The sequence below is a fragment of the Barbus barbus genome (genome assembly GCF_936440315.1).
Source record: "Barbus barbus genome assembly, chromosome: 25".
NCBI classification, from domain to species: Eukaryota; Metazoa; Chordata; class Actinopteri; order Cypriniformes; family Cyprinidae; genus Barbus; species Barbus barbus.
This window is the reverse complement of record NC_136753.1, coordinates 20,289,961-20,312,807: the sequence shown is the minus strand read 5'-3', so window position 1 is coordinate 20,312,807 and position 22,847 is coordinate 20,289,961. Positions and strand designations below refer to the sequence as shown.

General features: G+C 40.0%; 1 protein-coding gene across 3 annotated transcripts in view; it reads right to left on the bottom strand.

Annotated features, from left to right (window-relative positions):
- LOC306844402 (E3 ubiquitin-protein ligase HERC2-like) overlaps window positions 1-22,847 on the bottom strand; it is a 53,161-nt gene that overhangs the window by 9,608 nt on the left and 20,706 nt on the right. For 2 of the 3 annotated variants that reach the window (XM_079376498.1, XM_079376500.1), the window contains 57 exons: window positions 22,610-22,788; window positions 22,294-22,478; window positions 22,046-22,210; window positions 21,630-21,815; window positions 21,213-21,383; window positions 21,021-21,124; window positions 20,772-20,922; window positions 20,340-20,554; window positions 20,068-20,200; window positions 19,812-19,939; window positions 19,472-19,667; window positions 19,256-19,386; window positions 18,473-18,649; window positions 18,216-18,356; window positions 17,909-18,056; window positions 17,107-17,298; window positions 16,730-16,917; window positions 16,422-16,614; window positions 16,134-16,316; window positions 15,854-16,038; window positions 15,517-15,664; window positions 15,235-15,431; window positions 14,864-15,094; window positions 14,274-14,412; window positions 13,967-14,113; window positions 13,460-13,602; window positions 12,505-12,769; window positions 12,152-12,294; window positions 11,943-12,041; window positions 11,700-11,868; window positions 11,402-11,527; window positions 11,071-11,179; window positions 10,851-10,990; window positions 10,580-10,770; window positions 9,997-10,102; window positions 9,825-9,916; window positions 9,557-9,732; window positions 9,366-9,477; window positions 9,123-9,204; window positions 8,624-8,767; window positions 8,452-8,542; window positions 8,189-8,366; window positions 7,712-7,793; window positions 6,528-6,699; window positions 6,256-6,400; window positions 5,843-6,068; window positions 5,588-5,759; window positions 5,284-5,470; window positions 4,920-5,063; window positions 4,168-4,359; window positions 3,907-4,060; window positions 1,381-1,488; window positions 1,158-1,289; window positions 904-1,062; window positions 513-631; window positions 307-432; window positions 69-224 (listed from right to left, as the gene is read on the bottom strand). In XM_079376498.1, the coding sequence (XP_079232624.1) occupies window positions 69-224; window positions 307-432; window positions 513-631; window positions 904-1,062; window positions 1,158-1,289; window positions 1,381-1,488; window positions 3,907-4,060; window positions 4,168-4,359; window positions 4,920-5,063; window positions 5,284-5,470; window positions 5,588-5,759; window positions 5,843-6,068; window positions 6,256-6,400; window positions 6,528-6,699; window positions 7,712-7,793; window positions 8,189-8,366; window positions 8,452-8,542; window positions 8,624-8,767; window positions 9,123-9,204; window positions 9,366-9,477; window positions 9,557-9,732; window positions 9,825-9,916; window positions 9,997-10,102; window positions 10,580-10,770; window positions 10,851-10,990; window positions 11,071-11,179; window positions 11,402-11,527; window positions 11,700-11,868; window positions 11,943-12,041; window positions 12,152-12,294; window positions 12,505-12,769; window positions 13,460-13,602; window positions 13,967-14,113; window positions 14,274-14,412; window positions 14,864-15,094; window positions 15,235-15,431; window positions 15,517-15,664; window positions 15,854-16,038; window positions 16,134-16,316; window positions 16,422-16,614; window positions 16,730-16,917; window positions 17,107-17,298; window positions 17,909-18,056; window positions 18,216-18,356; window positions 18,473-18,649; window positions 19,256-19,386; window positions 19,472-19,667; window positions 19,812-19,939; window positions 20,068-20,200; window positions 20,340-20,554; window positions 20,772-20,922; window positions 21,021-21,124; window positions 21,213-21,383; window positions 21,630-21,815; window positions 22,046-22,210; window positions 22,294-22,478; window positions 22,610-22,788 (8,853 nt within the window). The remainder of the gene's footprint in view (window positions 1-68; window positions 225-306; window positions 433-512; window positions 632-903; window positions 1,063-1,157; window positions 1,290-1,380; window positions 1,489-3,906; window positions 4,061-4,167; window positions 4,360-4,919; window positions 5,064-5,283; window positions 5,471-5,587; window positions 5,760-5,842; window positions 6,069-6,255; window positions 6,401-6,527; window positions 6,700-7,711; window positions 7,794-8,188; window positions 8,367-8,451; window positions 8,543-8,623; window positions 8,768-9,122; window positions 9,205-9,365; window positions 9,478-9,556; window positions 9,733-9,824; window positions 9,917-9,996; window positions 10,103-10,579; window positions 10,771-10,850; window positions 10,991-11,070; window positions 11,180-11,401; window positions 11,528-11,699; window positions 11,869-11,942; window positions 12,042-12,151; window positions 12,295-12,504; window positions 12,770-13,459; window positions 13,603-13,966; window positions 14,114-14,273; window positions 14,413-14,863; window positions 15,095-15,234; window positions 15,432-15,516; window positions 15,665-15,853; window positions 16,039-16,133; window positions 16,317-16,421; window positions 16,615-16,729; window positions 16,918-17,106; window positions 17,299-17,908; window positions 18,057-18,215; window positions 18,357-18,472; window positions 18,650-19,255; window positions 19,387-19,471; window positions 19,668-19,811; window positions 19,940-20,067; window positions 20,201-20,339; window positions 20,555-20,771; window positions 20,923-21,020; window positions 21,125-21,212; window positions 21,384-21,629; window positions 21,816-22,045; window positions 22,211-22,293; window positions 22,479-22,609; window positions 22,789-22,847) is intronic. The other variant, XM_079376499.1, reaches the window with a different exon arrangement.

The following is a 22,847-nucleotide window of genomic DNA, read 5'->3' as shown; positions in this document are numbered from 1 at the left end:
GAACATAAATAAAACTCTCCGTTAAGTAAGAGATTCTCCAACGTCCAACCAATATTAGAAATTCCTACCTCATCCAGGAAAGGGCGGGGCAAAGGTGTCCTCTTGTCCAGAGCCACTAACACTCTGGATGCGGTACAATAGCGGCGGAACCAAGCCCATTTGTGTGTCTCAGCACAGCATGGAAGAGTGTCTAACTCCAGATCACATGCAAGTGCCACCAACACCTACACAGGACAAGAAAGTAATATTTTTTGAAAACTCATATGGAAATCTTACCATGTCCATTTGTTATGGAGACAAACATACCTTGAAGAAAGGACTGTGGAGCAGCTGTTTGCCACCTCTGACTGTGGGTTCCTCATACTCATACTGTCTCTGTAAAGCCTCAGGTAGTCCTTTTACTAGAGCGGCTAGTGCACTTCCTGTAAAACTCTATACAACATTCAATGCAAGTTATGTTAATTACATAAATAAATTAATACATGAATTAATTACATAGAACATAGTCTAACCATAGAGCGAGCCTCTCCTTCACTGTCTCCTAAGAGGCGGTTGATGTTTATGGATTGGCCATATTCAGTGGTTAGGAGCTTGCGTAGCCTCTGCAGGGCCCACATACGATGACCAGCCGCTGAGCAAGCACAGAGACAAAAAACACAATAGAATATGGATTCTAAAACCTTACATTTCTGATTTCAAGATTAAATCTGAGATTACAAATATTAAATAAACTTTTGCTAAAAGCCCAAGACACTTCACATCAACAATATCTCCAAAACACGGAGTAGTATTAATTATAATAAAACAAAACATAATTGTATTAATTATACATACAAATAAAAAAATAAAACAATAGTATACTGTACTATACTATAATAATTCTTTCAAAGGTTCTTCTCTTACCCAAGGCACTGAGCTGGGCACAAGCAGCAAGCGAGGCTGCCAACCTTGGCACAATCCCACGGTTTGAAGCAAAGTTCAGGCGAAAGTCTAGCAGACATGTTACTAGATCCATCGAAGGGCAGGACAGAATGCAACGGTCTGACAGGAGGTCTTTAGGACCTGCAGGTAATTCAATATAAAGCTCAAGCACTTCAGAATATCAGGTTACATATGAAGTATGTTCAATGAAGTGATTTCATATTAAACTGGTGTACCAGCAGCAGGCATAATGGGATAAACAGTGAAGCGCCAGCCCCAGCCGTTAACAGAGCCATCACTGGTGAACTTCCATTTCAGCTCATCTCCTGGAATCCTCAATTCACTGGACCAATCAGACCACTCACGACCTAAAGGGGTGGGGACAAGTAAGGTCATGTGGCCAATGATCAAACAACTTTTTGAATAGTGTTAAAAAGAAAAAAGGAAAAAGAATGTGACCTGATCGAACAGACACAATCCTATTGGCTCCATCCATGATGGTAAGAGGGTCATGTCTCCTTTCTGTTGAACACTGGCGATCAAACTCCACCCTCAACCCTTCAGCACCTAAAATAACCACACGCAAGATCAAATTTTAATGTCTTCAAATCTGCTAATTATTACAGCACAGAGCTTCATAAAGCATCTACACTACAGTTCAAAAATGTTTTGAAAAATTCTAACTTTTATTCAATAAGCATGTGTTAAACTAATCAAGTTACAATAAAAACATTTATAGTATGTTACAAAAAAATTGAGAAGGGTCTGGCTGCAGACTTGCACTTGCACTCTCAGCACTTGCACGCTCAGACACTTGCTCTTCCGCGAGTGACGTCACTTGCAGTCTTTTTTATTTTGTTCTATTTATGGATTATATTTTGTTTGAAATCTCTCCAACATTTTACAACAGTAGCTAGGTGGTGAAGACAAGAAAAAAGAAACTAAATTACAATGTCACTTGCAATCGCTGCTTTGACTCTCCGCTACCTGCGACGTCACTTGCATTCGACACGAGTCGTGTGCGCTGCCATTGGAGACAAGACGCTGTGGTGCTTAAACGATTAAAACAAATTTAGTACAATAACGAACAGGGTCCTGCAAGTCATCTGTAGGAGAAAAAGACAAGACCTGTAAATCCGTGGCTACAGAACAGCAGAATATGAACGCAATGCGCAAAGTTTCTCGTTAAACGGTTTCCTCCCGCAGAAAACCATAAACACAAACAATATTAAGATACATTAAGTGCAATTAAAAGATAAAATTCGATGTATAGTTATTATAAAATGGCAAGCAGACGGTCATGAACACAATGTGGCATAATGGACTATTAATAATATAACAACAACAACAAGGGACTTAAAGGTTAAGGGTATTCTACATTAAAGGAGTTCAAACATTAAACATACAGCACAAAATCAGTCTTTATGCAGATGACATTACTATATTTACAAGATCCCTCATCATCATTACAAGAAACAATTAAACTTATTGATTCATTTTCAAACATTTCTGAATACTCAGTCAACTGGAGTAAATCTTCCATTGTTTCATTAAAATCACAATAGCTTGGATGTGACATCCCAGACATCACCTATTCCTCCATGCACCAATCACATCACATATTTACGCATTAATATTTCCCCCAGGCTGTCAGAGTTGGTTAGTCTTAATTTCACTCCATTACTCAAAACAATAAATGATGATCTTCAACACTGGATGAATTTACCATTATCCATTATAGGCAGAATATCAGTAATCAAAATGACTATACTCCCTAAACTAAACTATTTATTCTCAGTGATCCCAACACAACCCACCCTCACCTGGTTTAAATCTTTAGACTCCATTATCAAATTTTACTGGAAAAATAAGACCCCAAGAATTAAACTAGCTACTTTACAGAAACCAAAAACACAAGGAGGATTGGAAGCACCACATATCTACCACTACTCTCTGGCTAATCGGCTTCAACAGATATACAAATGGATTCACCCAAACTCATCAGAAAACATATGGCTAGATATGGAGCAAACAATTTGTAAGTATATTCTAATTTCAGATTTACTATTCTATAGTCAGACAATCAAAAAGCACTCCTGTTTTAAAGCACCAACTATAGCAGCAGCACTGACAGCCTGGTGGAAATTTCACCAAATCACAAACACTCCTCTTGTACCATCTAAATACACAACTCCAACACATCTTTCATAGAAATAATCTGGCCTCATTTTCATATTTGGTCCAGGAATACGGCATCGGGAGTAATAGTTTTTTGGAATATCTACAAATCAAATCTATCCAATCAAACATAAACATATTCATTATATTAATAAACTGTAAACTGAATTTGATATTTTAATAGCACTATCTTAACACATTAAGTGTTTATGGTTTTCTGCGGGAGGAAACCACTTAATGAGAAACTTTGCACATTGCGTTCATATTCTCCTGTTCTGTAGCCATGGATCTGCAGGTCTTGTCTTTTTCTCCTACAGATGACTTGCAGGACCCTGTTCGTTATTATAGTAAATTCGTTTTAATCGTTTAAGCACCACAGCGTCTTGTCTCCAATGGCAACGCACACGATTAGTCTCGAATGAAAATAAAAAAAGACTGCAAGTGACATCACTCACGGAAGAGCGAGTGTCTGAGAGTACAAATCTGAGAGTGCAAGTGCAAGTCTGCAGCCAGACCTTTTTGAAAAAAATCATTTAAAATAAATGCTGTTCTATTTAACAAAAAAATCCTGAAAAATATTCATTTCACAATATTACTCTTTTTACTGCATTTTTGATCAAATAAATCCAGCACTGGTCAATCAACAATAAAATAACAGATTTTTTTTAAATTCTGAAGAAAATATGAGTGGCTTGTGCAAAACTGGGAGTGTATAAGGATTTAAAAATAATGATGCTTTGGCAAGCAACAGCAATGAGGTTGTTATGGCTGCTGGAATGCTGAATAAACAGAAAAACACAAGGTGACCTGGTATTTTCACAGTTCCGCTCGTGGAAGTGTCATCAGTGTATGGGTGACTGCTCTCCACCACCACAGGCTGCGATGACAGCCGGCCGCTTTGAGAGTCAGTGGCTACGTCCTCTAACTCAGTCACACACAACTCCAGCAGCATATCTGCCACCTGTGTGCCAAACACATTTAGATGCGAGTACACAGATTTCAAAGATGAAATGTTACCATTTTAGTTAGAAAAACATGCAGTGAATTAGTAAAGAGGTTGGTTTTTACCTGTGGGAAGGCTGTACCCATGCCAGACAGCACAGCAGACAGCACTTCCTTGCCTTTATCGCCTGAGCGCAGAGACACAGACAGTTTTAACAGGTCTACCAACACACGTGTGTCATCGGGAACCAGCAGACTGGTAAACTCATCCAGATATTGTGGCTCTGGGCCTACTGCTTTACTCTGGCTCTCAGAGTCCTGTTCCAATAAATCAAACCAGGCCACTGTAAATATCACTTCTGTTTATACAAGGGATTGAAGCAAAGTCAACATACAAATGTAATCCTTTTTAAACAGACTTAAAATGCATGCATTACATTTTAATGACGAGGAACAAACATCTCCAAAGTATAATTAACAGGAACATTTCTATGACCGGCAGGCTAGAATTCATTTGGGCCATTCTGTTATTTTTCCTCATAATGCAGAGTCAAAGAACCATGCATTTATATGAACAGTGAAAACTAAACAAAAAATTAAAAGTAAATAAACGCTAGCTTGGTAAGATGGTAAACAAAACAAGAAACACACAATCATAAATTGAGACATGCATCCCTAATTACATTACAGTATGTTATAGCGGTTTAAAAAGATGTTTTAATTTAAAACAAATTTAAAAAGCTGATGCCACCATAAACAACCAAAAAAAATGAATTACAATTTTAAAAATAAAACTAATAAAATAAATTGATCAATAAATCAATCTTTTATCTTTATTAACTTCATTAAACCACTGCATGAAAGCATGCGTTACTGACCTCTTTGGTTTTGGTCATGGTCTCAGCAATGATGCTGGCAGCACCAGGGTCATCTGTGACTGGGATAAAGGGCCGAGATGAAGCAGAGGCAGCGGAAGGGGTCACCGCTGAAGAAGGGGTAGTGGCATCCTCAGATGTGGTCACCTAGACCATACAATACCATATGACAGAACAAGCTTGTAAATGCACAGCATATACTGTTGTTTTGGACATTTGAATAAATAAATGCAAATACATCAAAAAGAGGCAAAGTGCGCAGATTATTAACTACTGAAAACAAACAAACACCAAAAAAAAGAAAAAAAAAAAAAAGAAAAAAGTACAGCAAATGTGAAAGCAGTCATGCATAGGCAGCACTCCTCACCTCTCCTCGTTTGCTGTCCATCCAGGGGTGTGGACTGACTCTTTCTTCTGTTTCTGAGGGCAGGGCTGGACCCTCAGCCTCACAGGGGCTGGATGCTGATGAACAATCTGAAGGGGGCACCGGAGAGCTGGAGGGACACTCCAGAGGTATCATAGAGGCAGGCATCAATGCTCCCACCACTGCATCCCTGTGTGACATAAGAGTAATTAAGTGAAGCCAGAACATTTATTTTATGGAGCAGAAGACAATCAATCTGGAATGCAGAGTAGTCCTAATAACTTAAATATATGCATTAAGGTCATACCTGGCATACATAATCTGCAGGGCAGAGAGCACATGGGACAGGGCTTGCTGTTTGGCCAGATTACCATCTAGAGAAAGCAGGATCTTTGCCAGAGATGGCCTGTTGGGCTTCACACTGCTCAAGCCATTCAGCTTATTACTTAGTAAAGATGGGTCACTGTCTGATGGTACACCTATAAAGAAACCCCACAGAACTTTAACTTTAAGCAACAGACACACAACAACAGAAAATAAATGGAGATTGGGTCGAAATTACCAAGGTAAGAGGCTCCCAGAGAGTCTCTAGCAGTCTGGAAGAGGACAGGCTCATGGACAGAGGGTGTGGTGACATCTACGGTGGTCCAGGCCACGCTGTGAGAGGAGCCGCAGGCCACACGGGTAATTTTCTGCCCCTCTAGACCCTGCACCAGCGTAGGCTTTCTGTTGACTGTGGTTGTGCCGTTCCCCTGTTGCCCATGGTCATTATCCCCCCACGCATATACCTACCCAAACAACACTTCATCTTACACCAGCAATAAAGTGAACAACTTGTCAACAAAAGGTGAGTTTTGTTTACCATGCACCGTGAGCTGTTTAATGTACCAAAATAAAGTAGGAGGAAGTAGTAGTTGTCCTACTCCTCTATACCACCAAGCAGCTAAATGTAAAAAAAACAATCCTGTAGCGCACCTGTCCAGTTTCTGTGACAGCAAGGCAGTGCAGGGCCCCTACGGCCACATGAACTATCTTCTTCCCCTTCAGTCCTTCAACCATCTGGGGTTTGCGCACGTGAACATCTGTGCCATGACCCAGTCGGAAGTAATCCCCCTTACCCCTGCACAATGCAACAGTAGCATGTTAAACAGCTTCACTGAGGAAAGAAGCATTTTTAAGACTTAATCGTGAATTGTACTGTAATATATCTAAATAAAAAAAATCAAAATCTCCTCTAATATTCATACCAGGTCCAGACAACTCCAGATTTAGTGAGGGCAAGGGAAAATTGAGCTCCACATTCAATCTGGCACACCCCCTGCCCATTCAGACGCTCTATGTTTTGAGGAATGTTACACCCTTCGCTTCCGCCACGGCCCAGCTTTCCAAAGTCTCCATCTCCCCATGAGAAGACCAGTCCTAAAAACATAAAAACATACATTCATATGCCTGCAACAACAAAATGAAAAAAAAAAAAAAAAAAACACCCAATCTAAATCAAACCAAGCCAAGTCAAATGAAACTAAAGCACACAAAACCAGACAGAGCTAAAAGCAAACCCAGTGAGGCCACATTGCCCTCCAAAAGTTTGGAAACGCCCTAGAAAAGTGGGGTTTTGGACAATATTGGCATGAGTCCTTTTTAATTTGTGATAATTTTGCACTGATAAGGGACAACACAAACTACAAAAACATTGTATTGCATAAACAGTTTATACATAGTAAAAACTTAAATTTTAGATTCATCAAAATATCCACCATTAACAGCTATTACATCTCTGCTTAATCTGGGCATCCGAGCTGTCAGTTTATTCAAACATTGACTTTGAATTGGCAATCAATTGTTGAATCCGCAGTATTAAGGTGTGCTGACCAAAAAAAATCTTTTAAAAAACCTGGGCCAAGTTTAAACCAGGTACCAGGCATCACAGCTGGCAAAGGGGCATGTCTGACTTTGACATGTATATATTGCCATTATTATGTTTTATTGCTGGTCTTCAATGATAATGTCAAGTTACTTTAATGTATTTGCACCAAAAAATAAGGATTTATGCTGATATCGTCCAAAACCACAAAGCCAGGGGTGTTTCCAAACTTTTGGAGGGCAGTGTATATGAAACAAAACTAGACAGAACTAAATGAAACCAAGGCAAACGAAAATAAAACAAACAGAACCAGACAGAACTAATCAAAACTAATTGAAAACAAATTAAACGAAACTAAACAAAGACAAACAGAGACAAACTAAACAGAACCAAATGAAGCTAAACTAAAACAAACTAGACAATCTCAGACAAACCTAAACGAAACCAGGTGAAAAAGCAAAACAACTAAATGAAACTAAACAGAACCAAGCAAAAGCAAACAAAACTAGCCAAAACACAACAAACGAACCTTACATTAAATCCACAAAACAAAAAGCAGGATGATACCTTCATCTGTAAGGGCAAGGGTCTGGGCATCTCGACTTCCACAAGCCACCTGGACAACACGATGGCCTAAAAGCACCTTGACCTGCAAAATACACACAGACAAGTTTGATCGAGTGCAATGAGGGATACACACAGCATTCACTGAATTTAAACTGCACAATGACAATTAGCAAGTTTAAAGCAAGTCAGTCCACTCTGCAGCCATCTTAGTGACATTTTCTTTTTTTATTGTATCAATAGGCATACAAGTGCAGCTACTATCTACATAAATGGGGCAAGGCTTAAATCTTCAAAGATTCTGCCAAAATTCATTTTCAATTACATATTAAAAATGGTATATGATATAAAATGTGTTTCCGTTGTGCATCGCACATCACCTCCACCTTATAGGGATTCCTCTGCAAAAATATATGGTAACTCTGCAGTTTAGAACAGAGAGCTCTGAGTTTAATGATATACTGTAAGTAAAACAAATACCAGTTTGGGTCTGAGCTGAGTAGTGTTGTCTCCGTGGCCCAGACGGCCATATTCACCCAGACCCCAGCTGTACAGTTCGCCACTTGAGGTGATGGCAGCACTGTGAGAACTGCCGCAAGCAATATCTCGTATGCGCTTGGTTTTCAATGCCTCAATAAGCCGTGGCTTATCACAGTTCCTGGTGAAAAAAAAAAAAAAAGAGATCCCTCTAGAAACCTTCGACATATTCTACATTCCTATTGGAAGATGTATAAACGACCTACATTCGACTGAAGTGCCCAAGCTTGCCATCATCTCCTTCACCCCAAGAAAATACTTTTCCATCCACAGTCAACGCCATGGCATGCCTACCACCTGAACATAAACAGTTTACCCACTTTAAAACAACATTCTGACAACAAAGGATGTTTTCCTTGCAACAGAAAAAGGGCATACCTGAATGTACAGCAACTTTCTTGACCACATAGTTGCTGAGGGCAGATATCTGTCTTGGTATAGGGATGGTTCCACTGGACAGTCCTAACCCAAGTCTTCCATTAGTGGCCTCTCCACAGGCATATACTTTACCTTCAGCAGTCACTGTAAAGACAAAGAATCAATCATTAATTTGGTTAAAAGAGTATAATGTAATACTTTGGTATCTAACTGCAAAATAATAAGCATCCAACGCTAATAAAACCTTTATTTTAGATATAAAAAAAAACAATTAGAAAGACACACCGGTGTATTGCATCACATTGCTGTTGCTGCTATTTTGCAAAATGATACACAAGGCCATGCATTACAGTGATTTTTACCACCTTGCATCATACACCCAGGGTTGGAACTGAAATTTCATAGACCACTTAACTGGTAGTGCAATCAATGTAACGCATGGCATTAAGCAGCAAAGGCATAAAGGACTTTTTTTTCTTTTTTTTTTTAAACAACTCACCAGCAAAAAGACTTTTAGAGCCTCCAGCCACCTGCACTACATTCAGAGCAGACAGGGTCTCTGAGAATGATGGGACTTTGATCTGAGAGAGAAAACAAGACACTAAGATTTGTCATCGCAAGCTATAGATATGAATGTTATGCTGTCATATAATCAACACCTCTATAGAAAATATAAAATTATATTAAATAAATAATATTAAAAAAGTAAAAAATTACAAGGAAGTTTTTACACATTACTGACCTTGGACCCCTTAAGTCCACCAAGTTGGTCCTTATCGTTGAGACCCCAGACAAAGACTTTGGTTCTGATGGTGGCAGTGGACTCCAGCCCCGACAGCCTCTTTCGAGTCAGGCTGCAAAAGGAGATAGAGAAACTAAATAACATACCAGTTTATGTTTTTTCTGCTTTACCAAACGCACCAAAACACATACCTTCCAGTTGTTGTCTTCTCATCCTCCTCTTCCTCATTGTCAGATGCCAGGAAAGGCACAGTAGCCAGATCTTCATCCTCTGCGCGGACACGCCCCACAATGCTCAAGCCGTGGATTTTACAGTCAATCCCTGAACTCCGGCACTGTTTTATGGCAATCTCGATGTACCTGTGATACTGAACACACAAATACAAGAGTGCTCAACATTCCTAAAGAAACAGCTCTACAGAACATTCTCTCTAATACGTGTGAGGAAATTCAAACCAACCTCTGTGCAGTCACTGAGCAGAGCGACAGCGGTGTCTGTGGGATTGATGTTGATGGCCTTCAACTCAATCAAATTGTTGAGAGAGCTTCCACCTGGAGAATAAACACAATTGATCAGCTCACCCATAATAGGTTTCACTAAGAATGACCTGAAAGGCTTCATGGTTCTTTACCTGATACCACCACCAGTGAGGGCATGTAGCTGCTGTCAGCTGGATCTACAATCATTTTCAGTCTGTGGACCAGGATGTCTGGGAAAAGCTCCAACCTAATCCAGTGCTATTGAAAACCAACAAAACATAGCATAGATTTTTCCCTCCCTCTCAATTAAACTTACAATCAAGTGTTTCAAATTTAATGAAAAAAAAAAAGCGCTGCATTTATTTGATCAAATATAAAGTAAAAATCATATTCAAACTGTTTTCCATTTAATACATAAAGTAATTTATTCATGTAACGGCAAAGATAAATTTTCAGCAGCCATTACTCCAGTCTTCAGTGACACATGATCCTTTAGAAATCATGATTTAGTGCACAAGAAACATTTCTTATTATTATCAATGTTGAAAATAGTTGTGTTTTTCGTAATATTTTTGTGGAAACCGTGACGCATTTTTTTCAGAATTCTTTGATTAAACATTATAAACGTCACTTTTAAACAATTGAACGCTTGAGTAAAGTAAAAGTACACACAAATAAAATATATTACTGACCCCAAATGTTTGAATAGTAGTTTATGCCTATAATCAGACTGACCTTTCCCTGAGATCCAGAGGACTGCCAGCATTGCTCTCCACAGTCTATGAGCCGAGATGCCTGGTTAACAGAGGATGAAACGCTGAGATTCTTCACCACTCTGGACCACTCATCAATCAGCATGCCACGCTGATTGTTTTGATGCTTCTTTAGCTGCTTTCCTGAACGCCCACTGAAGGTGGGTGATTGACCTAAAGGGAAATCATTAGGTAATATTGTTGTAATACTAAATGACATACAGTAAAGCAACTATTGAATAATATTCCCAAACCTGGTTCATTTATTCGTCCGAATGAATGTCTAGGATTATGTTTACGGGTCTTGAAGCAGCTCTCACAAAAGTCAAAGTCATCACAGCTCCGACACTTAAACCTGGAGCCATTTATAGGGAACATCTGACATCCGTCACACCTAAGGAAAGTGTATCATTTTATTTAGTATATTCATTTATTTGTGGTTAAGAGGGGGATTTTCACTTGTACTCTATGTACCTGACACCAGGATGTACACTGGGAACAAGTTCCATCTCTGATAGCAGGCCAGTCCAGTGTGACTGCTGAGGAAAGTCCACTATCACATCTTTCCCATTGGCACTGAAAGCTGGACAAAAACATTACATATTTATACAGTAGGATCAAACCCAACAACAACAACAGTTTTCATTTATACCTGAAGAGAAAGCCCTGTGCTGCAGGTTTAAGATATATAGCAAAACAATTTGCATAAAAGTATAGATCATCAAAAACTGAAAAACACAGGTTTTGAACATGAGGGCAAGCAGTTCATTTTAAGGTGAAAAATTAGTTTAAACAATCATGTTACCTTTGACAACACCCACACTCCTGTGAGTGACAGATCCCCACTTGTACTTTGGCGTTGTGACCGAGGGCTTCACTCGCACTTTATCACCTATCTTTATATGAGACGGAGAACTCTGGGGAGGAAACCCTGGAAAATAGAGAATTACATTTATTTAGTTTAAACAAATACTGTGTATGAATAAATAAACACAAATCCACTATAAGTAACAGCAAAAATAAATATTACTGATACAATAAAAATGCAATTAGGACTTCAGTCCATATAAAGTGTTTAAGAGCAGAACATAAAGAGGATTTACCCAGCAACTCAGTGTGGATATAGCGGACCCAGTAAGTTCCTCCTTTCTGCTGCCAGTCACACTGCACATTCAGATCATGCAAGCCGTCTCTGTCCAGCTTGATCACTTTCCCAACATCTCCCTCATATACTTCTTCATATGTCCTGCAGCACCGTACCATCATGCCCACCTGCAACACACACAGGTCTCATCAGCTCATCCATTACCACCCAAAACCATAAATAAACAAGCATAGCTCCTCACCTGAATGTTCTCTCTCACATATACAGCGTAATCATCGTTGCTCTGAAAATCTGACCTCTTTTTAAACGTCTGACTCTCGGTCACCACAACCCCAGGAGGCTGACATGCAAGGGAAAGAGCTTTTGTTATGCATTTAATGACTACAAGTGAATCTGCACCTCATATGTGGTGTGTGACGGCTCATTGTGTGTATGTGTAATTATATGCACCACAGGGAAGGCTGGCTCAGGTTCCTCTAGCTCTTCCAGCACCTCTTCATCAGAGTATTCATCTGATACAGTATCTGCATCTGACAGATCTGTAATGTGAACATCTGGATGGTCCAACAACCAGCCCACTAATGCCTCTACACCTAAAACCCAAACATAATGAATCAGTTGCTAGCAAACATGCTCCATGTTAAAAAATGGAAAACCATGGTGCCCAAATGACCGTGGCATTACTAAGTTACCATGTAAGCAATGGTTCTTTCTTCTAAGGGTAGGAACTTTGAGTACTCAAGCATGTAGTACAGACAGAATTCAATTTAACATTTCATAAACTTGAGCTAGTGGTGCAGTACCTGGCACTCCAGAAGCGCCTGTGGTTCCAGACAGTGATTTCAAGGCAAATTCGATGTTTTTTCTTTGAAAGCCCATCTCCATCAGCTGCAGGACGATGGGAGCAGGGGGCACAGGTGAAGTCTTGTGTTTCTTCTGCTTGGGCGGGCGCATATGTTGCACAGTGACAGGTGTGGTGGCCTCGCTGGAGCTGCTGTCCTCAAATAGGGGGGAGGACGGGTGTGTGGATTCAACTGCCAGGTATTGACACACTGCCAGAGCTGCTGCCTAAACACGCATACAACACAAAGTCATTTGAAATTCAGGGAGATATAAAAAAGAAAACAAAAAAAGAAAGAACTGGGTGATGTAACATCTGAGCTGGTAACTGAAACGCTTTAAGATCACAAGCACAAAGTTCTATCAATAGCATCTGATGCATAATGTTGATTACCACAGAAAAATTATATATTATGAAAAATATTATATATTATAATAACTATAAGTATGATTGTTTATGTGTTTAAAATAAGTCTTTTATGCTCACTCATATTGCATTTATTATTTGTTTAAAAGTAAAAACAGTAAGACAAATTAAAATAAGTGCTATTTTATTATATTTGAAAATTTAATTTATTCATATAATGGCAAAGCTGAATTTTCAGCAGCCATTATTTCAGTCGGTGTCACAATTCTTTAGAAATCAAGAAATCATTCTAATACGCTGATTTTGTGATTTAAGTCATTACTTTGACTTTTGATCAATTTATTGAGTCCTTACTGGAAAAAAATCTTACTGAACCCAAACATTTGAAGGGAAATTAAAATTATACAAATTATTATACAAAATATTTGTATGCAATATATATTACATTACATGAAGTAATGAAGTTTTTGGGTCAATGTTCCGGATCGTTTCCCATTAAATTTGCCAAAGGTAAAATAAAATGTTAAAGAAGTATAAATACGGTCTCTGACCTCCAACTCCTGGCGGTGGAATATGGCTTTGATGGGGGATGGTTGAGTGGATGCTGACAGCAGCTGCTGGAGGAGGATGAGGGGAGGCTGAGGACCCTCAGGAGACAAATCTCCCACATCAGGAGACGACGCACACTGATCCTCTGAACACAAACACACAAAATCATAACATAAGCACATTATAAAATTGTCAGAGAAGACACCACATTTAAAAGCAGTCACCAAAAAAAAAAAAAAAAAAAGTAATAAAAAAATCTACATGTGACCACCAGGGGGTAGTGATGTGATTATCCCAGTGCATTATAAACAGTTAACAGATATAATCACTCCTCATGACTCCTGAATTTTCTGGTTGGTGTGTGAGCTGTGAGAAAACTGTATAACTTATGACACCACAGAATTGAAAGATAACTGCACAAAAGATAAAGGCAAAAGCAAATAAGTGAATCAGAAAATGCATGCGGATTGAAACTACAAGTGAGATCAAGTGTGACATTCTGGTCTCACCTGTAGGGTTGGGGCTGACGTCTATGACAGCTGGCTGAGAAAGGATCTGTCGGAGTTTGTCCTGGTGGGAGAGCAGAGCACGCGCTGCCTTCAGAATGTACAGTCTGAGCTGCTGACACCGCAACAAATGCACATCCACCTGATCCGCTGCATTGACAAACGCATAAACCAGAATATTTATTATCATACATAGATTAGTTTGTGTGGAGCAGATGTTTTTGCGTGGACGGCTGCATGAACAGTCTATTTCTTTCCCCATAAGATCACCAAAATTGCATTTGATTTGTGATTTCTGCATGTGGCGTACCAGTAAGTCCTCTGCTGAGGGATTTCTTCATGCGTTGTTTCTCTAGCTTGCTTCCTGCCAAATTGACTAGCTGGGCCCACACTCTCAGCATAGGATCAGTGAAGGGCAGGTTCTGAACACTGAATTGAACCATATGAAGCTGCAAAGATATCCAGACAGTACAGAAAATAAACAACAATATCAACCATAGAGAAAAACAATGGCTATGTTCATAAAAATGTCCTAGTCTTGATATAGCTGCAGTATGTAGTACTGCATGTATGTATACTGCACATTATATTATACATAAACATTTAAAAGTTTGGGGTCAGCAAGATTTCTTGAGTGCAATTGAACTACTTTCAAAAACACTAAAGGCTGCATTTACTTAATCAGAAATACATTAACAAGAGACGTATTGTGATTATTTTTTAAGGATGCTTTGATTAAAAGAAAGTTAAAAACAACAGCATTTGCAAAAAATGCATTTTTTTACTGACCCAAACATTTGAACAGTAGTATACATACAATAGACAACTGCGTAGAATACTGTATCCAAAAATGCAACATGGTCAACTTGGGAAGAATGCTGTGTGTTGGTGCATATGTACCGGTTTGAGCTGACTGAGCAGGCAGACTTTGCAGTTCCTCATCTCATGGAACTGAACAGTGATTCGTCCTTTGGGTGTAATGCGAGTCACAGTACCCTCCCCATATTCTTCATGAACCACAGGTCCTCCCAGACGCAGACGGTCATCAATCCCACCAATGACTGCCAAAACTGCCATCAGGCTGCCCACGGCTGGGGCTTCTGCATTGGGAAGGTAGTCTTCAAGCACAGCCTGACAAAACACAAATGGAGAAAAATTCTAAATCATCTAACCAGGGCTCAAAACCAATATATGGTACCTTTAGTGAAATACTTCCATTATTTTAGAACACTAATATTAGTTGGCTAATAACATTAAAATTGGACTTGTACCGCTTCAGTGTGTCTGCCTGCCATGACATCACCGATACCACTGAGCTGGGAATTAATGTATTCATTAACAAGGCCATTCCATTGGCCAAGGGAGTGAAGTGTACGCAGTACGGCCACAATTTCCTCTGCTAGGGTACTACTGTGAGTGGCTGTCAGAGAGGCTTGAGGGCGGGACTTTCTCCTACGCATCGAACCTTCTGTAAAGCACAAAACGTGACGTTAAAGTGGCATCCTGATATTAGCATTTGTACTACCTCACAAGAGTTAATAAATGTATAGTACCCCTAAGGAGGGGCAGATCAGAGGAACAAGTGCTGAGCAAGCTTCCGAGGAACCCAAAGAGTTTCTCCACCAGAAACTTCATATCCTGAGAGCGCTCAGTCTTATCCCAGGAGGGTAAAACAGCCTGTAGAAGCCGTAGGGCAAGAATCTGCCAGGGAGTGAGGAAAGATGGATTAAGACGTAGCACTAAATGCACTCATTTTAACCCTGTGGTACTCATGAAGGTTTTAGAATGACAATTACACAGTAATGAGACAAGAAACTCTCTCATCTTCTTGGTAAATCCAGTCAGAACCCATAGTAAGTGTTAAACGAAACCAGGATGCAATGCTGGCACCTGTCTTTGTAGCGTGACTGCAGTGAAGGACTGGTGGCCCTCCACGATGCGTACGAGCAGACTGATCCATGCAGAGGAGCTCAGGGTACTGCACATCTGGGGCATGAGAGCTATACTGCGAATAAATCCCAGCGTGCACCAGCTCCTGTGCTGCTCACGGGACACCAGCTTGTGAGATGGACAACCTAAAGAAGAAAGGTAGAAATGTGGTTCAAATATAATTTAAACATTGTATTATGTAATTTAAAAAAACAAAATTATAAAATCTCTGGGCTGTTACCGGTCTTGTCATTGGCTCCACTCTCCACCAGTATCCTGAGTAGACCACACAGAGTGCTAATAGCATCAGCCTGCATCACCTCAGCATGAATCCCAGAGGATAGTGACAGTGTCTTCAACAGATTAACTGTACTGGTCAACATGATTGCAGTTGGGTGAACACTCTTCTCCATCACTTCCCCTTCTGAGACAAAGACGGAGAGGTTGTATAAATCAACGTGGCAATTTCAAATACAGTAAAGCACAAAGGCTGGGTAGTATATGCTTTGTTCTCTGCAATGACACAAACCTGTGTCGTCCTCCGTGTCAGAATCTTCTGTGGCTGGTTGGGTGGCAGGTAGCGGCTCGGCCAGTTTAAGGTCATACTTTCCCTCTTTGCCCATCCTGTAAGAATTGGTGCTGCTGGTGTCCCACTGGACACGAATCCAGCCATCTTCTCCCAACTCCCCAATCACACGGCCCAGCCCTGGTGGTGGTCCGTCCTAACACACACCAAACAGCAACATGAATAAACTGACTTGACAATGTCTTATCTACACTCGCAATGCTGAATTCATACAAGTGTGCAAAAATGCAAACACATCAGCTTTAACTTACCTGATCTCCCCATTTCCAATCAGGTCCTCTCATCACCCTAGTGCCAATCTTCATCATAGCTGCCAACTCAGGGCCAGAGGCAGGGAGAGGGGTGGGGGCCGTCTCCTTCCTGGACTCCTCGAGAACTGTAGCAGAGTCTCCATGAGCTACAGAGCTCAGCTCCTCCTCATTGCTATCAGAGCTGGGACCTGTGCAATACAATGCAGACATACACATAAACAGTATAGAAGAGACCAATCTGTCCCTGTTGAAAATTACCCTATACAATAAAGTCCATCTGACCCCATAGTATTAACCTATCTGACAGTATACAACTAGCCCTATAAAATAAAACCAATCTGATTTAAGAAGAAAGCAAGTTGAGAGAAGGTCCTGACCAATGAGTCGAAGAACACTCTGGGTGAGGGCGAGGATGCCAGAATTCAGCAGGAGACTGAGGCTGTTGGCTCCATGTTTGAGAGTGAGCATGTGGAGCATGGCCAGCAAGAAGCGTGCCTGAGGAATGGTACCCAAACTGGGGCCTGCTGGGTTCTCGTTAGTGATGGTCTGCAAAGGCACTGGCTGTACACCTGGAGGAGAGGAAACAACATTCAGTAATACTAAATACCATACCATTCAAATAGTTGGGGACCGTAAGATTATTTTTAATAAAATATTTTAGAAATTATTATTATTCAGCAAGGATGCATTATACAGATAAAAAGTGAGACTACACATTTATAATGTGACGGAAGATCCATATTTGCAAGTAAATGCGGCTCTTTTTAACTTTCTTGCAGAACTGTATCAATTTTCACAAACATACTAAGTAGCAAAACTGTTTTCAGCATCGATAATAATAAAAAATGTTAACTGAGCACCAAATCAGTACGAATGATTTTGAAGGATCATGTGAAACTGAAGACTGGGGAAATGGATGCTGAAAATTTAGTGTTGCCACTACAGCAATAATTTACATTTTAAATTATATTTGGCTAGAAAAGAGTTATTTTAAATTGTAATAATATTTCACAATATTATGTCTTTTACTGTATTTTCTATCAAATAAATGCGGCCTTGGTGAGCATAACAGGCTTCTTTCAAACAAATTAAAACAATCGTACTGACCTCAAACTTTTAAAGGGGTAGTGTACATTAATTACATGCGTTTTATAATCATTGTAATGACTTCACACATACCCAGCTCCTTGAACTTGACGCTGGCCTCCAACAAGATGTTGCGGACATTCTGGATGGCCCAGGCATAGAGCTTACCGAATGTCACCTCCAGCAACAGGCGGTTAAATGGAGGAATGAGATCTACATCCTTTAGGCAGTCAGCCAGGGGCTCTCTATCAGGGCAAAACAGATATTAATGTAAATACAAACCAATGCAAAATACTGTTGAACTGCCATACTAAAATAGGCTGCAAAATACAAAAGAATCTACTAAACACAGAACATGAAATACAAACGTCCTGCTTGAAGATTGTTTATATCTTTAAACTTGCCCAAAATTGGTCCCTTCAGGTATGACTCTCTGCCACCCAGAGAGCATGGCGTACTGTACGGAGGGCAGGAGGAAGTTTTTGGATGCCAGCTTCAACATAGTGTCTATACCTTCCAGTCGGACCTCAGCTCGCTCCAGCTGTAAACAAATATTATTGTTAGGAGTTAAATACTGTTATTTAAAGTTCAATTTTATGTTCAGAACTACCTTTTTAGGCAAAACAAATGGGAGAGGTTGAAGTTCATTTTAACTACCTGTTTAAGGAGGCACTTCCTCATCTTTTCCACATCCAGTGGTTCCTCTTTCAGAGCAAACTCAACAATGGCGCTCATGAGGCTGGACTGAGAGAAGGAGCCTTGAACGCTATGCTTTAACCAACGGTACTTCTGAACACTGCCTATGGTGTTTAGCAGTGGCTGCCACTTATCCTGCTACAAGATAAAAGAGAAGAAAATTAATAAGGCTGTCAATTACATTTTTAATAGAGTGAATTACATGATATGCTTCAATTCAAATTTTACAATCATATTTGTAAAGAAAAGGTCCACAATAAAGATGATTTAAGACAAAGTTATTAACGCAAAGAGACCAATATGTTAAATCAACCAAATCAACGCATTAAATGTTAATAAATGACTAACTAGCAAGTAAATTTGTAAAAATAGTAACAAGTAAATGAATTAAATTAGTAAAGACAAGTGTATGCCAAAGAAAAAGTGAACAAAGGATAAATACTCTGAAATATATAAGTAAATCCCCAAATCAAGCAGTAATTTCAACAGAAAAAGATGCTGTTGAAAGGGAAGGTATTTAAAGCAACTTTGAAAGGAGCCGTCCTATAGTTGTAACACATGCAGATAACACCGAGATGTCAGAGCCAGGCATGCAAGAGTTATTTATAGACACACACCACAGCTGTGATACAGTCTCATCAGATCTTCCTGGGATATGCATAAGTCAATTAGAGAAAGCACAAGAGAGAGGGAGAGCGATAAAGAAAAAAAGAAAATACTGAAGGTAAATGGAGAACAGCAAACCTTTGGGGATTTGACAGTGGTTTGTTTTTTGTCCACAGGGGCGGGACTGATTGGAGCAGGCAGCTCCTCATTGGTCCCTTCCATCTCCATCTTACCCTCCTCCAAATCAGCTGACTCTGACTTCTTAGGCACTGAGAGAATAAGCAAAACATGCTGTAAATATAAAATGAACATCCTTTTACACTGAACATTTAAATTAACTGTTAGACTTGTCACCTCTCTTTTTGCGGCGGTCTCTGATCAGTTTCTGCGTGATCCTTTTCCAGCGAGGCTGAGAGCTCAGCAGCTTCAATTTGGACACAATAGACAGATCGTTACTGACGGCAGGCCTGAGCTCATTAAACAGGAAACGCAGCCTCTCGATCACTGGGGCGCACACCTCCTTATAAGAGCGGCCTTGCTCCTGGTGCGTCTGTAGCAGAAGGGGGAAAGATCAGGAGGGGGAGGGGGTCAAAGAAATCATCATTACACTCCAATCCCATTTACACCTGGCAAAACCATGTATTAAAATGTAAAGCTTGAGCTGCATCAAGAATATTTCCATTATTTAGCTCACTTTTATCAAAGAACACTTGGCCTGGTACACTATTCGACACACATCAATCACACATTTAGGGAGGGACCTCTGTTTCCCCTGGTCCACACCCAAGGCACATTGATCAACAAGTGAGAGGGCGACATGACCTGTATAAGAAAACAGAAATCAACAGTAATATTGACAACAGTGTTTAGAGTTTTAGGCTAGTTCAAAGTGCAGGATTTCAAAAAATACAGGGAAGCCAATATCATTCAATAAAACAAGCACTAGTTACCAAGGTCCTGGTGCTTGAGAAGGCAGCAGAGCAGCAGGCGGCCCACTTCCTCTACAGGATGCTCTGGCGGAAAAGTGATGGGAGTGATGAGATGGTACTGTTTACAACACCGCTCGATTTGACATAGAAAGTCCTGCAGCAAATAAGAAAGAATCCAAAAATTATACATTATCTGCTATAATCAATTTGACAGTCAAATATTAGGAAATGTGCTGCATAATAAATGATACTAAATAAAGAGAATAAAGTGATAGTCTATCTCTGTGTATGACCTTCACAGTGTGGTCCTGGGTGTTGTTGTCAGCAATGGCCTGCAGGAAGGGCTGGGCGTGATCACTCAGGGTGATTCTGTGGCAGTAGAGTTTGGCTTTATCTGGTGTGGTGGTCCCAGGAGAGCTGCAGTGGTCCTCATCCTTTTCCTCATTATAATTATAGTGGATCTGACTCGTCTGAAGACCACCGAAGAAAATCGATGACTGAAGCCATTCTGGAAGGTACAAAAATAAAGGTGATTAATTATTTTGTTTTTAATTGTGTATAAAAATTATATTTTAATACACTGTATTAATCATGTTTTACATCATTTTTCCCCAACTTTTTATTTTTAAATGTTTCTTGGATTAAAAAAAAAAAAAAAAATTGTATTGATTTTTGATATACCACCGAAACATTTGCAATATTATAAGCTAAATAAATAGACTCACTGGCACATTCTAACTCTATGCGGGAGAGAGGGGTGCTCATAGCCAGATATGAGGCATGTAGCCCCAGTAGCAGACCAAGGTTCCTCTCAGCATCTATCAGAGGTGAGGACAGACTGCTTAGGTCAGGCGTTGTCACCATTTCCTGGTTGGGCTAGAGAAAGACAGCCAAAAAAAAAAAAAAGGGAAACATTAAGTCCAAATATTCTGAGAATAAAGCAGGTGGAATCTACAATACAAAGTCACACAGACCTCCATGTATTGTCCCACACAGAAAGCTTGCATGAACTCCCTGGTGTCTCCAACCTGGAGAGCGGCCTCTAAAGCTACCACAGGATCTTCTCCAGCAAACTCGGCTGTGTGTGGGGGGTATAAACGTATAAAACTTTATTTGAAAACTAATTTCAAGTAAAAGGTTTTAGTTTCATTCTAGTAATGTTATACCGAGGATGCTGTTCCCAGTTAAAGTTTGAGTCTGGAAATCTTTAATGTCATAGACCTTCCCATCAATGACAGTCCAGAAACCGCCATCTTTGTTATGATTCTCCAGGTCAGCTTTGCGGATAAGCGACACTTCCTCATTGTTCTTTGAGCTCAACCCATTGAAAAAGAATCCTGCAAAGAAAGAATTGTGCTTCACTGCTCTTCATTTACTCTACTGCACTTTTCTGCTTTCAATCATCTTTAGTAAACTAAATATTGTGTCCTTTACATGTCAGTCAAGTTTTGATTTTATCACATTTACTGTAAGATTATATTTTTTAAATACATAAATATAGTCATACTGGATTAAAGCATTACTCAATTAAGCAATCAGACCATCTTGGTTATGAAGGAAGTGTGTGGATTGATCTCTCATACCCATAAGTCCAGGCCAGGCGAGATCCTCATTATCATCTCTCTCCATACCAGGAGAGAGATGGTTGAAACGGTCCACGTGCTCCAGAAGAGCAGCGAGGAGAGGAATGGATCCAGTCTCCTGCATCAGGCCAGCATCACGGGTCAGCAGTAGCACGATGGAGACAATCAACTCTGGTAGCAAAACACCTGGAGGATAAAGAAACAGGATGCTTTGCAATTGAAAATGCCTTCAGAGAATTCAGAAGTAAAAAAACATCACATAGGTTTGGAATGACATGAATGTAAATAATTTTCCAAATTTAAATAAACAGAATTGTCATGTTTAGATGAATTATTCCTTCAATGCTACAATCATTCTAAAGCTATAATTTAAATTTGGTGAATTTTATATAGTAACATGGCATTTTTTTTTTTACCTGTGAGATCTCCCTCAAGGACACGTGCCACCTCTGCAAAGTGACGATGACTGTTGAGGGCGATGCTGGTGGCCACAGGAAGGATATCTCCAATGTGTGTGCACAGCAAAGCCATGTACTTCTTCAAAAGAGATCCCACTCCCAGAATCTCTGAGTGACTCAAAGCTGTAACAAGAGATACTGTTGACTAGATGCTCACTGGTGGCTTCCTTAACAAAATCCCTGAAAATTGAAGTTCTTCTACTTACTGTATCCTCCTACACCCACAGTGCCACTGACCCCCACGTACAGCTTACAGACCAACAGCCTCTGAAAGCGCAGCAGTAGGTCCAGAGAGGCCGAGCGCTCCTTGCTGACCTGCTCCATGTCTTGGCAGTTTGAGATTCGTCGTGCCACATCCTTAAGACGAGCTATAGTCTGTGAAGCAATGTTTCTACAGAATAAAACACAAGGAAGAGTGTTACTAAAGGCTATGAAGTTTAGTTGATTAAGAGTGTTACTTTTGCTAAAACCCCGTTTAAGATTCCAAATGTTTCATGCACTGAAAAGTGAACACTGCAGTACCTGAGCAGCTGTTGGACCAGCTGGACCAATGGAAGGCTCTGCTTGTTTGTTGACTCATAGATGCCAGTGTTGATCAGGTCTTTGTCCAGTGTGGTGCGACAGCGATGCAGAGAGGAGGCACTGGCTTCCTGCTCATCAATTTCCTTCTCTTTCTGTGCCTCTTTTTTAGCCTCGATATCCTAAAAGAAGATATGCAGAGAAAGTAGTTAACTGGAATGTCAAAACAAAACAAAAATTA